The 15,074-nt window shown below is 40.4% G+C and overlaps 2 protein-coding genes across 3 annotated transcripts in view; both read right to left on the bottom strand.

The window, feature by feature from the left end:
• The window catches only part of armc7 (armadillo repeat containing 7), a 143,408-nt gene extending 128,968 nt beyond the window's left edge, over positions 1–14,440 (bottom strand). For both annotated transcript variants that reach the window (XR_012591833.1, XM_074619345.1), the window contains exon 1: positions 14,429–14,440. The gene's annotated coding sequence lies outside the window, so the exon portion shown is untranslated. The remainder of the gene's footprint in view (positions 1–14,428) is intronic.
• Positions 1–15,074, bottom strand: part of myo1d (myosin 1D) — a 109,248-nt gene that overhangs the window by 80,204 nt on the left and 13,970 nt on the right. The window contains exons 2-5 of the mRNA XM_074619332.1: positions 3,931–4,139; positions 2,353–2,446; positions 1,194–1,359; positions 224–277 (exon numbers count right to left, since the gene is read on the bottom strand). Coding sequence (XP_074475433.1) covers positions 224–277; positions 1,194–1,359; positions 2,353–2,446; positions 3,931–4,139 — 523 coding nt within the window. The remainder of the gene's footprint in view (positions 1–223; positions 278–1,193; positions 1,360–2,352; positions 2,447–3,930; positions 4,140–15,074) is intronic.

Here is a 15,074-nt window from a genome sequence, read left to right as displayed (position 1 = left end):
TGTTTGAATTGAATGCGTCTTTACTTCCAAAACAAACTGTGGCCTCACTTTCACCTCCCTAAACTCCCACATGAAGGAACAAAAGGCCTCTTGATGACTCAGAAGTTCTGCATGGATTCATACTTCCTGCTGGTGAGATCAGTCTTTCACACAATGAATGACTGCATGCTCACACATATTACACATACGCTCTCTTCACATGCAAACACACACACACATTTACCTGGTAGTATGAATGAAAGCTTCTCTCTCCTTCCTGTTGGAAAATCACTCTGGACTGTTGGAGGGAAAAAAAGGAAAGAGTAAAATAACAGCCGTCTTAAAGCAACAACAAAGTGAGGGAAGTTTTGTCACCCTCGAAGCTCTATTAGTACCTACAGTACTAGGCCGGTGGTTCCTAATGTTCTTGCGTGTGATACTTTAAAGCAGACCTGCCAACACTCCTGTTTTTTCCTGGGTTTATCCCGTATTTCAAGGCCTCCTCCCAGCACCCTCCTATGTTGCTGTTTCTTCCGGGAAAACTCCTTAATTTGCACGGCCCTCAAACTTTATTATGAATAATCATCACACACGGATCCATACGTTTTGTATGGTTTTCAGATCGTCTATGAAACACAATCCACACACTACATACAATTTCAATCCACCTGTCACCACAACCTGGCAAACCACCACCCGATTTAAGGCCCGTGTGTGCAGCTCTGCTTGTTTTTATATTCTTTATTGTATTCCACAGTATGTAAAGCGTCTTTGAGAACTTTGAAAAGCGCTCTATAAATCTGATGCATTATTATTATTATTATTATATATGATATATTATATCTATGTGTCTTGTACCACGGTGTTAAACTGCAGCGTTTCTGTGATAAATTGATGTTTTGTCAGAACATAGATATAAATAACCTCCCGTATTTTTAAACCTTGATGTTGCAGGTATGCTTTAAAGTGGAGCTCTGTCGACTCATAACCCCTCGTCACAGGTTGAATTGGGAGCAGTTCAACCAACAGAGTGATGTTTCTTTCTCAGATTACTTTATTTGAATAGTTTCCGCAGGCCTGATGGGGAAACCTCTCCAGTATTTACCTACAGTGGATATAATAGTATCTGCACTTACAATACAACACTTTATTATACTCTATAAATCAGTGAGGAAATCACTGACTTCACCATCACCACCTGGTGTGACCTTTACCTTTTCCAGCAGGTAGTTGCTGATGTGGCCTCCGATCGGATCTCCCTTGAAGTCAAAGTTGATGTCCATGTACTTGCCGAAGCGGCTGGAGTTGTCGTTGCGGTTGGTCTTGGCGTTCCCGAAGGCCTCCAAGACGCAGTTGGATTTAAGCAGCATGTTTTTCACCCTGTGGGACGGCAGGACGACGTCACAGGTAAAGAGATTGTTGAGTAAGTACAACCAGGATAAAAGAGCGACTTGTACTGTGAAGAGGTGGGATAAAGAACCTGCTTTATACTTTCCTAGTATTTTAGATTAGTTAATAGTTTAACACGTTCACCATATCTGCTGTATAACATGATGCCAATGTTGTGTTTATAGCTTGTTGTGCTGCCCTCAAGTGGCCAAACAGAATACAAAAATGCAGGTTTTATATAAAGTAACTTGCAGAGTTATGAAAGTAGAACCACGAGTTCTCAAATCCTGCAGAGCAGCAAAGCTTATCTTGTGCTTTACTCTTAATATCTACCGATTTCAACACACTTAACTATAACCACACACCATTGGTTAATGATATTTCTCCTGTGATGTGGTTCGAAGCGTCCACACCCTCTCAGTTATCAGTGATCTGGTCTGAAGCCTTGTTGAGCTGTAACTTTATCTCACTGTGATCTCAGAGACTTTGACTAGCAGCAGTATTCATTACAGGAATATGACAATGACTTACTTCTATCTACAATAGCTGAGATAAGATAATAAAGGTGACCTAGAAAACAGAAAATAGATCATCCAGTCAGTTCTTGTAGCTGTGTTGGTCATTAACAAAGACCTCTTCTTGTGGAGTAGAAACTCTAATATTAGAAAGAGGATGTTTGCTGTACTCTCTCACTCTGTGGTGGACTTTTTGACACAGTTTTCCCCTCACAGTAAATTATCATGTGTATTTGGGTGTCTCATTTGGATAAACAAAACACATCTCTGTGGTATGACTGGGTTTTTGTCTTAATATTTCCAAAGACTTGCAAATCAGGAATCCACAAAAAACTCCTCCCTTCCTACCTGATAATATCTGATAATATTTGATAATAGTATGCAGGTTAGTCACCAAACCAAACCAAGCCTGTGCACAGCTTCTTCAGTGTGTTCACTGAGTTCAACAGAGTCAATAACGGCAGCTCACCTTTCAACTTCAGCCCTCTGATTGGGATTGGTGATAGCAGCGATGTATTGCATTATGTACTTGCTGGCTTCGGTCTTTCCTGCTCCACTTTCCCCTGGAATAATAAAAACACACACAGTGCAAAGAGTCTTTAAATAAAACAATTCATAAATCACTCAATCACACTTTATTTATACACAGTAGCACCTTTCAAACTAATTACATGCACTTCAAAGTGCTTTTCAAGCGACTGAAAAAACTTGAGATGTTAAAAGTAATAAGATGTTAATAAAATAAAATAATTCGTAATGATCAACAGTTGTTCAGAGTAGTAAAATACTGGTAAATAAAATCGAGTAAAATAGATATAAAAATGATAATGGCATATGTGTAAATAATAAAATCATAAATCAGTTTTTTTTGTGGTCTATAATTTTGTCTGTCAAATTAAACCGCCAAACCTCGAATGATTTAAATATCTGAACAGGCATGTCTTCTTTAAAAAAAAAATTGCCAAAATTACACGGTTTATTATAGCCTGTAAAAACAGAAATTATTGTCGGATTTTAAAATTTCTAAAACAAACGAGTCATGTGTGGCGAACGCTTCCGTCGGGAAACATAACCAAATCTAAGCTTACAATTTGATTTCATCAAAACCACTTTATTCTACATGTCTCATTTAAAATTTCGCTAAAACTAACCAGTTTGCAGAATAAAGATCCTGTAAAAAACATTAAATTCTGCGCTCCTCAGCGCAACTGGGAAGCCATGAATGACTCGGCTGAGACCGACAGTGTTGTGAAAAGAATTAGGTGAAATTTGGACTGAACTGCCGGCTGTTTATACAGAGCAGAGAGTAAGTAGAGGTTGTAAAAATGTAAATAGTTCAATATGTAAAGCATGTGGAGCCCCCAACACTTGTGGGCACTTAGAAAAATGTAGTATATATAGATTGCATTTTTTGTAAAATAAATTATCAAAGAAATTCAACTTGCATTATTTATTTTTTGTGTGTTTTTGGCATTATAACTGTGTTACATTTGACATTTGTGAGATCTCTCGACATCTAGCCATGATTGTGCTGTTTCCATAGAGGTGGAGGAAGATGCCACGTTGACTAAATGGGACAGAAGTAAAAAAGTCCCTGTAACTGCTCGAGGTTCAGAGGGTCGAGACCCAGAACTAAAGCCTGGTTTGGTTCTGGGTCTTGTGGAGGGGCTCAGTTCCCCGTCTGACCACCGAGTGGAGCTTCATCCTCTGGATGGTTCCTCCAGCTGCCACACAGCTTGTGACCACATGAAATATTTGTTTTATGCTTTTATTAACTATTAACTTTTATTAACTTAGCAGAGGTTATATCAATATTTGTTAATAAGTATTTCAGGAACCTGTTTTAGGAGAGAAAACACCTAAGTAGAAGAGGAAATAAAGGAATATTACAGCAGGATTATATATTTATATTAGAAGGAAATAGAAAAAAAGTGCTCAGAAGAAAATAAGATCCCAAACGTGTAGTTACATGTGAATAGTACAACTAGAAGAGTGAACCATGTTGGTGCTCTTTGTGTGGCCCATGCAGGGGGGCTTCCCGTGTTACCTGAGATGACAATACAAGTGTCTTTGTTCCTCCTCTTCATGGCTTTGTAGGCGGCGTCAGCGATGGCGAACAGGTGGGGCGGCCTCTCGTACAGCTCGCGGCCTTTATACTGCTCTACGACGTCGCGGCCGTAGATGTTCATGGCGCGGTAAGGGTTGACGGACACGACCACCTCTCCGATGTAGGTGTAGATCCTCCCTTTCTCAAACCTGACGACACACAGGATATACATTTAGGATTATAATCATCAGATATCCTTCTATTTGTATTTGAGGATTTATCACCTCACTGAATCCAGAATTGCTGTTTTTTATCTGTTCAAAATGTACCTTAAAAGGGAGATTTGTCAAGTATTTAATACTCAAATATGCTGCTTTATGCAAATGTATGTATATATTTATTATTGGAAATCAATTAACAACACAAAACAATGACAGATATTGTCCAGAAACCCTCACAGGTACTGCATTTAACACGGCAAACTCATGATCGGCGTACTGTGGGACCACTTTCAGGCGGTCTCGGTTCGGTTGTTTGATCCGCACCAGGGTTAGATTGACAGCTTTCACACCAGCCCAAATGAACCGTACTAACCGGGCAAACGGACCTGAGTTTGTTTTAACCAAAGGAGTGAGAGAGTTGGGAGTGAAAGTACCTAACTCTCTGCCAGAGAGCAAAAAAAGGTATTTAAAAGTGTTGAACTACTTCTTTAAAACCTTAAGTATCAGTCTAGAGTTCTGCATAGTCCAGAGTCATCAAATACGGAACCAACAATCACTGAAAAAAAAAGATAATCACAATACTACAGAAACTCAATAATTTAAAAAATTGCAATACATATCAAAATCGTCCCCATACCAATCAATATTACGTTTAATGGGAGACTCCTGCCACTTAAACTACTAACAGTGTAGCTGAATGCAGACCTAGTCTCAGGGTCATTCAGGGACGTCCATCATGCAGGAAACCCAAAAAGTAAATAACGACCTTTATTAACAGCATACAATGTTAAAGGGACTATTTGTAACTTTCAGAATTGCTTGTTAACAGCGACACCTGTGGCCGTGAAGTCAACAAAAGTCAGCGTCGGGCTCACGCTTGCTCGCTCTAAATATACCTGGACGAGCATCTGTCAAAACAGTGAGGCGACACACGTCAGCTAAAACCCCAATATCACTCTATATTTCAGCTGCTTGGCAGTAATGTTAGCTGACCAGACGAAGGTCTCTCCATGAATCAATGCTGATCCTAGTGTTGGCTTTTCCTGCCTCAGCGCAGGCTCAGGCAGCGGGGCTCTGCAGCGAGTAACGTTATCGTCTCCGCCCGCAGCCGGAGGAAACGGGGAGACACCGGCACCCGGTCGGTAACGAGACGACAACATTTCTCTCTGTGGAGCCCAGTCACTTCACAAGACACGGTAAACCTCTGTTGGTCTGGAGGAGCTGCAGCAGTTATTTCTGCACAAACGTCCACTATTCTCAGAGCTAAACTAACTCTCCTGCAGTGGGGAGTGAGCGCGCGTTCCACGTCTAGATGTGGAGCGAGTACGCGAGAATGCGCGCGGATTGTCTGAGTGAAGGTGAGCAGGCAGAGGAGACGAGACAGCAGCCACACGCGAGCGCGCATATGTGAGCGCGCATATGTGAGCGCGCATATGTGAGCGCGCATATGTCCCGACCCGCCACATTTATACGCTCAGAAAGTTAAACACAGTCCCTTTAATTTGTGAATCAATATTACCTTTGTGATCACAACACTGGACTTTATAACAAGCTAAACATTAGCCAATATAAATGACTTTATCAGATATTGACATTGCTGAAATATAAATAACCCATACATATGAGATTGATCTCATGTTTCCCATCTGTCAAAGAGCACAATTTTGCATGTTACAATCTCATATTAGTTTTTTTTTTCCCACCCTCCATCACTGTCAATAAGGAAGTCACTATGTTGAACGCCAATAATGTGTCAATGAATAGATCCAGTTTCTCTCACTCCCTCCCTGTCCACATGCAGGAGAGTGGAGGCTGTTAGAGCAGCAGATTAATGCTCATATAGTTTTGGAATGAGATCAACAATCACACCTGTGTGCATGTGTTCAGTATGCAGGTAGGTTTAGGTGTGAAATCAACATATTGTTTGTATAATATCCTAAGAAAAGTAATTCCTCAATTTTCATGCATTTTCCCACGAATATCCAGCAACTCATGACACACGTGTCAATATCTGCTCGTTACATGCATACAGTCTTTTCTAAATATAGTTGTCTTCACAGGTTAAAACTTGGTTAGGTTTAGGCAATACTACTTAGTTAGGTTTAGGAAAAGATCATGGTTTGGGTTAAAATACGTGACAAATAAATCAACGTTGACTTCTGGTTTCACACGGGACTCGAACAACGGCCTCCTGGGAGAAAGTCTGGTGTTTCTTCACCCACCCGTCCACCCGGACCTCCTCCCTACACGGCATTTGTCTCTTTTTATACTTCCAGGTTCATACGTATTGATAATTTTGTCCTTTTAAATCACTTTGTAATCTCTGGTCTTGATGAAAGATGTATAAATAAACTTCATCATTACTATTATAGTTATATGGATGTAATGTTCTGGTGTCCACTTCATGGAGAAATATCTCACTTTCTGTGCCCTTCTCTCTCTCTCTCTATCTTTCGATCTCTCTCTCTCTCAGCCCGAGGCCGCCTGCCTCACTTCCTTCCTCTCCAGCAGGACTACGATCCCAGTTTCTCCCGACAGAAGAATGGCCTCTTTCTTCCCAGCTGCCAAACCTCTGCCGCTGCCTTGCAAACAAGGCCAACAGCATATTATTCCAAAACGCTCCTAATAGGCCCACATGAAGTACAGGATTTGTTATTGTGGGTTTGAAGCAACTGACAGATCAAATCAATCAAGCAGTGATATTTGCTTAAGGACTTGCCAGATATTCAGATATCGTTTCTTTAAATTAAAATGCTGACTCACTGGTGGAAGTACAAATCAAGCACTGAACAGTGTTGATGTTGCTGCAATGAGGACAAATATTCGTCACCCTGAAAGACCTTCAGCAGCAACCAAAACATTAAAGGTGATGTCCATGACACTCTTCTGGTTTATCACTGTTTCCTAAACCTTCGACTTTTTAATCCTCTCATCTTCTTTCCTCTAAAACTTGAAATGCATTTTGTTCAAGCATTAAACTACAGAACTAAAAGGCCAGAATAGACAGAAATATACTTGAAATTATGGAATATAGGCGGAAAGCATTATTTAAAAAAAATCCATAGATTAGATTTTACTTTAATGAACTAAAGGGACAAATAGTCAACACTAACAGTGTCATGAGTGACTTGTATTTTGGCTCAGGGACAGCTGGCCAGCCTACATAGAAGTAAAAAACTGAATACTGACATATGGTAAACTAATTACTCCACACCCACAAACAGAACAGAGTAGGGCAATGTTAAAGTAATTAGGGCTGTCCTCGACCTAAAGAAATTCGACACTTTTGTCGACTCATTGATTAGTTGATTTAATCTACAAAAGAAAAACACCACTTTAAATCTGGTGTTGACCAGAGATGTGCTCATAAGTTTCTTATAAATAAGTCATTCAGCATAAAAAAAAGCATAAAAAAACGACTAATCGACTAAAGAGATCTTAGTCAACGGAGACCAAAACGATCGATTAGTCGACTAAGAGGGGGCAGCCCTACATAAAATTATTTTATTTAAGCGAAATTAAGTACATTTACGAGTGAAAGAGGGAGAGTAAACAACACAACACTATGAGACGGGATTACATGCACTACTATACTCATGTAGTAGCTAGAAACAACAATGCTTTACCACAACTGTATACACTCCACACATTACTTGACAGAGCAGCACATACATGCTCAGATTAGCTCATCCTTGTGTGTTCGGATTTGTGTGAGAGTATTCATCATACTGTATGTTAGGCAGGACGTGCACAAAGTGGTACGACTGGCTGACAATGACACGGGATGTTCATGTGTCCTGGACGGATGGGACGACAAGAGCACGCTGGGATGAAGATGGATGGATGGCATTAATCGTTGTCAAAGTTACATTATGAGGACAGACTTTTGTGAACCTATCCTTTAAACTACATGATACTACTACTACATGATAAATTAAACGTTAAATGATAATTTAAAGATCGGGTCGACGATGTTGGAAAGCAAGCATAATTTGAAAGTAGCATCGCCTCAGGAGCTCCGTCTAAACCCACCCCCTTCCCTCGGGGCTCCTTCCAAGGCAACGCCCCCAGACTTACACGCACGAGCACCGCCGCATCGTAACTACTTCACCGCCACAGAGCGGAGAGAGGACCTCAACTCAACAACGCTACCTCATGACAAGTAACCGCGGCAGTGCTACTGCAGGGCTGAGTTTTCTCTTCAATTCTCCAGGAAATTGTGACGCGCTTCGAGTTCAGGCTGGTGCACGACAAGGTTAGAGTACGAGCAGGGAGGCAGGGAGGCATCCGATTGGTTCTTTCCAAGCGGACTGCGAGGCAGTGATTGGTAGACGTTTTTACAGGATTACAGCAGCTACAGATGACGGCTCTTTTCCCGTCCTTTTTCAGAGCTCATCAGTAATGGATCGCTGTCGGGGTGTAAAGACCATTTCAACCAATAGAACAGATTGTGTATAGGCTAATGGAGAACATCGTCAACCCTGCTTTTAACATTCAATGCTAATGTAAATCATTGCAGATTTGATGTTCACTGTGATGGATTATTACACAACTCAAGCAAGTTGCAAGCTGCGAATTAAATGCAAAGTATATACATCATTTGCATATTAAGAAGTCCAAATATGGTCCAAGAATGTACTGTAAAATGTGTAAGAATTACATTTTAAATTAAACAAAAAGTCGACATAAAGTACAGCAAAAAGTTAAAACGACCATCTGTCAGTGTCACGGTGTTAATGTGAATTAAAAGGAGCAGGTCCACTATAATGTCTGTGGGCAGCTAAGCTAACATGCTAGCTCTTCCTCCCCTGGTGCTACAGAAAAGGACCCATTGTGTCCTCCGTCCCCTCAGATCAGTCAGGAGGCTGCTGTGTGCCCTGCTCCATTGTTTAGACGTCAATCGGAGGTCTTTGTCTCAGACGTCTCCCCCTGCATGGGCCGACACGGCGAGATGCTGCCCACTGCCCACTCAACGCACGTGTACAATAGCTTGTACAATGGTTTACATGATGGGAGGGAGTATCTGAAGCCCCAGCTGGGTACTATGTATAGAGAAGAAGGTGACGGGGTCTGTTATCCATACAGGTAGTTTACTGGACATTGAGCTGGTTCTAATGAAGGTGTTATAGGTGAACAAAATATAAAACAGAAATACTTAATAATACTGTTCAAATGCAATATATTAAAATATTCCACATATTGAGTGATATTGAGTCAAAACTTGCGCTAAATTTTGGTGAGGAAAAACTGTCATGGCCATTTTCAAAGGGGTCCCTTGACCTCTGACCTCCAGATATGTGAATGTAAATGGGTTCTATGGGTACCCACGAGTCTCCCCTTTACAGACATGTCCACTTTATCATAATCACATGCAGTTTGGGGCAAGTCATAGTCAAGTCAGCACACTGACAGCTGTTGTTGCAGTTGCATAAAGCAGCATATTTGTCCACTCCCATGTTGATAAGCGTATTAAATACTTTAAAATCTCCCTTTAAAAAGGTACATTTTGAACAAATGAATCGCAAATTAATAGTGATTAAATATGCTGGAAAGCGCATTCAAACGACGAGATAAATTCCACAAAGATAGCCCAGAAGCAAAGAAGATATTATATTTATCACGCTGGTATCAGATCGGTACTCGGTATCGGCTGATACTGCAAGTTCAGGTATCGGAACATCTCTACTGCAGATTCAGGTGTTATTTTTCTGTGGCTCCATCACTATGAACAATCCCTCTGTAGCACAAAAAAAAGTCCCATTTGCATGATGACTTGCATGCATTTTTATCCTTGTACACCCGTAATGCAGAAGTTTGGGAACAACAATAATACATATAAACATACATTTGCATAAAGCAGCATATTTGTCCACTCCCATGTTGATAAGAGTATTAAATACCTGACAAATCTCCCTTTAAGGTTCATTTTGAAGAGATAAACTAATTAATTTGGGATTAATCATAATTAACTTTGGACAATCATGCGATTAATCACAAGACAGCCCTAATTAGTATGTTGTGTCCTGCTGCCTGATGAGCTCAGCGAGGCGACATCTTAACTTTTACTGTAGTGACAATAATAAAAGATAATTCAACTATAATGTCTTTATAAATTTATAAATCAATTTAGGTCCAACTCTGACTTGTCTGTTATTTTAGCAGCCCCCATCATTTGTGCAGTCACAGAACAGCAATAAATACAGCTGTTACAGCTTATTAGGTCCATTTCTGATTCAAACCACTCCTGAACAAGGTGACAGGTAGAGACTTATTTATACCGTAAGAACGACTTTGACTTTTCCCAACTGTACTACAGAGACAAAATTGCTAGATTCTGTTTAAAAAAATTACCTTCAAGCTCACGTCAAGGGGATGTTTGTATAAATATTATCGCTGGGAGTGTCAGTCTGGCTTTGTGCTTTTCATTTTCCCACCCGATAACAAAACATTACACACTGGACAAACAAACCGCAGTCAAACCGTCCAACGTCATGTCGACTCATAGTGAAGCTGCAGAGTTTAGATCAACACAGTTTAGATCAGTGAGGTGTCCTCATCAGTGTTGTCCCAACCTCTGACTTTATAAATAGCATCTACAAATCATGTTTGTGTCCGTCGTCCTTCCAGAGAAGGGAAAAATCAATCAGCTGTAGCGTGTCAGCTGAGATAGAGGGCTGGCTGATCCATCTGTCCTACTCTCATTTAGGAGGATTTAAATGGACACACAGGACAGAGATTACAGAACCGTACGGTCTCCTAGAAATATTATAATAGCTGCATAGAATCAGATTTAAATGAGTTGTTTTTTCTTTTAATTTTCAGGGTGAATTGGGCCATCTGAAGCCAAGGTATAACAGAGCAGCTCCCTCTTCATCATCCTTCATCTTTTGTGTCTGTCCAGCTGTGAGGGGAAGTGAGTCTGAACCGGTCTGACCTGCTGCAGCCGTGTGATCTGTCTCCAAACGGAGGACCCCTCCCAAGAGCTGCCAGGAAATGAGACAGAGAGACAGACAGAGAGGAGGTAGAGGAGGCGTGAAGAGGAAGAGGGAGGAAGAAAGATCATACGTGCGAGAGACCTCTGATGATTTGTGTACAGTCTGACTCCCACCGAGGGATGTGCTGGGATCTTAATGTGGCCGAACGTATAAAAGAAATTACTTTAAAAAGGTCCCATATTCTGGGTTCCTACTTGTAGTTTGTGTTTCTACTAGAACATGTTAACATGCTGTAATGTTAAAAAAACAACTTTATTTTCCTCATGCTGTCTGCTTGAATATACCTGTATTCACCCTCTGTCTGAAACGCTCCGTTTTAGTACATTTCAACGGAATTGCAACAGAATTACGTTGCCTGGCAACAGCTTGGGTCCATGTTTACTTCCTGTCAGCTGATGTTATTTACATACACTGCAACAGGAAATAAACTGGGACACATTTAGAATGTTTAAAACCATGGCCTTTAAAGGTCCCATATTGTAAAAAGTAAGATTTTCATGTCTTTTATATATTTTAAAGCAGGTTTAAGTGCTATATAAATACTGTGAAAGTATCGAAGCGCTCAAAATACGGAGAAATACACAGCCCCGTATTTAGAAATTGTGCGTTTGAAACAAGCCGTTAGGATTTCTGTCCATTTGTGATGTCACAAATATACAATATTTAGACCATTACACGGTTTTAAACGTAAACATTTTTAATGTGTCCCAGTTTATTTTCTGTTGCAGTGTATGTGAATGACATCAGCTGACAGGAAGTAAACATGGACCCAAGCTGTTGCCAGGCAACGCAATTCCGTTGCAATTCTGTTGAAATGCGCTAAAACAGAGCGTTTAAGACAGAGGGTAAATACAGGTATATTCAGGCAGACAGTATGAGGATAAAAAAGGATTTTTGAACATTAAAGATGTAAAACATGTTCTAGTAGAAACACAAAATGCAAGTATGAACCTGAAAAATGAGCAGAATATGGGACCTTTAAATCGCCGTCTGTTAGATTCTATGAATCTATTCATGTTCTGATTTCTTCTGGGTCAAAAATAGTCAAAATAAAGAGACAGGAGAGTGTGCTGTGCTCACGCCGGTGTCCTCTGAAAACAACAATAATCACGATAAATTGTTGGCGGTATTGTTACCATCTCTACCAACATCTCTCCACCGTCCACCTTCGCTCATTCAGACACAAAATCAGACAAAGACAACTATACAAAGATGTTAAAAAGTAACTTCAAAGATTTGTCTTACACAAGAGCAGAGTGGAAATGTGACCAGGGTTTTTCAGAGGAACCCTAATGCCACACACACTGATGCACAAACCTACAGCATGTATACACACACACACACACACACACACACAACACACTCCCCTCAGATGTGAATTACAGAGCAAAGCTAGGCACAACCACTGTCTCCAATCTTGTTTGGGTGGGACGTTTTTATGGTTAACTTTGGGAGGAGCGCGAGCGATTTATGACATTTTCTCACCAACGGTCCCTCCCCTCTCCCCAAACCGAAGAAAGAAGAATAAAGAGGTAAATGTGACTAAAATACCAATGAGAGGACGCCACCCTGACCATCTCTACCCTGAGGCCGGACACAATGATGTAATTATGACGTCTTATATCATTGTCTGCCTCGAACACACACATTTGTCTGTTATAAGGACACACATGCTGAGAAAGTTCTGCATCGATGACATCGTAAAAACTTTATCAGCCTGTTAGCGTCTGCTTGTAAAGTTCAATTAAAAGCAGAGTTTCAAGGCGACAGAGAAAGTTTATCCAGACTTAAACACACTTTTGTGGTAGTAATAAAGGAATGTGATAATAAAAGAAGTGTTTCTGTACTTTGTCTAAACTGGATCTGTGGTACATAGTGAACCAGCCCGTGTCGTCATCATTATATATGTTTGAACTTCAGGGTCATTGTAGGAATTATGAAGGAAGGGTTGGGAGATAATCTGTGTCTGTTCTACTTTAATCTCTGAGTTCATTAACATCACAGCTCTTGTTTAGACTAACAGCAGTTTGCTTTAGGGCTTATCCCCACGGCTGCTGGCTAACGGACATCTTGTGTACTCTTTACAAACTGGTTTTCTTATAGACCAGAGAAGTGAACCAAAACCATCGCTCCTTCAGACACGCCCTCAGCAAATTATTATTATTTTTTAATTAGGTCCGCTTTGATTTGTGCACTGTCAAACCGAACCAGACTAAGTAGAAGACAAATATCAACTGCACTCTGATTCGGACTATAGCCAAACAGACTATGGCTTGTTAGAGCGCCCTAAAAACTGTGGAGGACTGAACCTGCCAATATCGAAAATCGCACTCCGACGCCATGACGACGCACGTTGAGTGACAACCTCCTCATTTGCATAATGAGGCAGAAATGTAAAAATAAATATGTAAAGAAATAATGGGTGAAAAGGGTAAATCTTGCAGAAATAAATAAATAAACAAACATACAAAATAAATATAAAATAAATAAATAAAAAAATTTAAATAAATAATAAATATAAATAAATAAAATGGAAAATTAAAACAGAAGAGTAAATAATTAAGGGAATTAATACAAAGAATTAATACAAATTAAAACAGAAATATCAATTTATGTCATATTTTATCAATTAATGGATATATTTATTTTTTATATTATTTTTGCTGCATTTAATGAAATATTTATTTATTCATTGAGTCGTTTATTTATTTATTCATTCATTTATTAGGTTCCATCCTCCATAAAACACAGCAAGAAGTTAGTTGTTTAACCCGCTGACGGTCAGCTGTAGCAGCTGTGACACACAGCTCATGGAGGAGATTAAGATGAGGTCTTGTTTATTAATGGGTTAAATTGTCATTGCGTGGTACGTGACGTCTATTCATCAACTCTCTCTGACAGCTATAGCTCCTCGGTGGCTAATAAAGATCTACTCTGCCGTAGGAACGACGTAGAGGTCTAACATCACACTGGGCTTTTTGTCTCAGACATATTGTTTTCATGTTGGGGACCCTCCAGAAATGAGTCCAACGTGTTGCTCTCCATTCCGCTCTGTTATGTACAGAACAGAGTGACGGAGGCCTCCTTCACGGTCTGCAGCCGTCAGACATCTGGGCTCTGCATTAGGGGATTTTCCGCGGCTTTGTAAAGCCTGCTTAGTGCTAAACAGCAGCTCCCAGACTGTCTGCAGGAGACGCAGCCCATCAACACATAACATATCCACCCTCCCTCAGGCCCACATCAATCTCCTCCCAAAATCACAAGAGGTAGTTTCCTTGCTACCAACACAGCTGGCCTGCACTGAGGCTGCAGACACGTTATGTAACACTTCATACAAGACTTACTGCCGTGCTCACAGAGAAGCTCTCAAAACACTGAATCAGGAGTTTCTCTACAAAGAATTTCACAGTCTAAGAAACAGATATAAGGTAACATAGAAACTGTGATTACATCATCTTTTTATTAAACAGGCTTGAATAAATCTTCTATTATCTGACACCTAATGGCTCCGGTTGGAAGACAAAACTGTGTCCCACTTTCCTGTCCTCTAATGTCTGTCTGAGAGTAAATAATATAATGTTACTGAATGATGATGAGGATGTGATGGAAACACACTCAAACATCCATCTCTCTCCATCACTGCAACAAGCCAAACAATCTGAAGATATCGTATTTTACCTGATATGATCGTCTTTATATTGCGGTAGGCGGCTCCACTGGAACAGACTTTGTCTATATTGTGGATGACTGGCCAAGATCATTTATATTTAATTGTTATTAACAGCATTTTACACTAATTTTCAGGTTCCCCACTGGGTTTCTAGAGGGATTACTTTTGCAGGACGTGAACATTGATGATAGATGTCCCGTGCCGTGCGTCGGCTTGTCCGGATGCTCTCCACATTGTTTTTACGCAGCGCAGAAACGT

Source organism: Sebastes fasciatus, chromosome 20 (genome assembly GCF_043250625.1).
Source record: "Sebastes fasciatus isolate fSebFas1 chromosome 20, fSebFas1.pri, whole genome shotgun sequence".
NCBI classification, from domain to species: Eukaryota; Metazoa; Chordata; class Actinopteri; order Perciformes; family Sebastidae; genus Sebastes; species Sebastes fasciatus.
The sequence above is the reverse complement of the archived record's forward strand: the minus strand, read 5'-3'. Positions and strand labels throughout refer to the sequence as shown.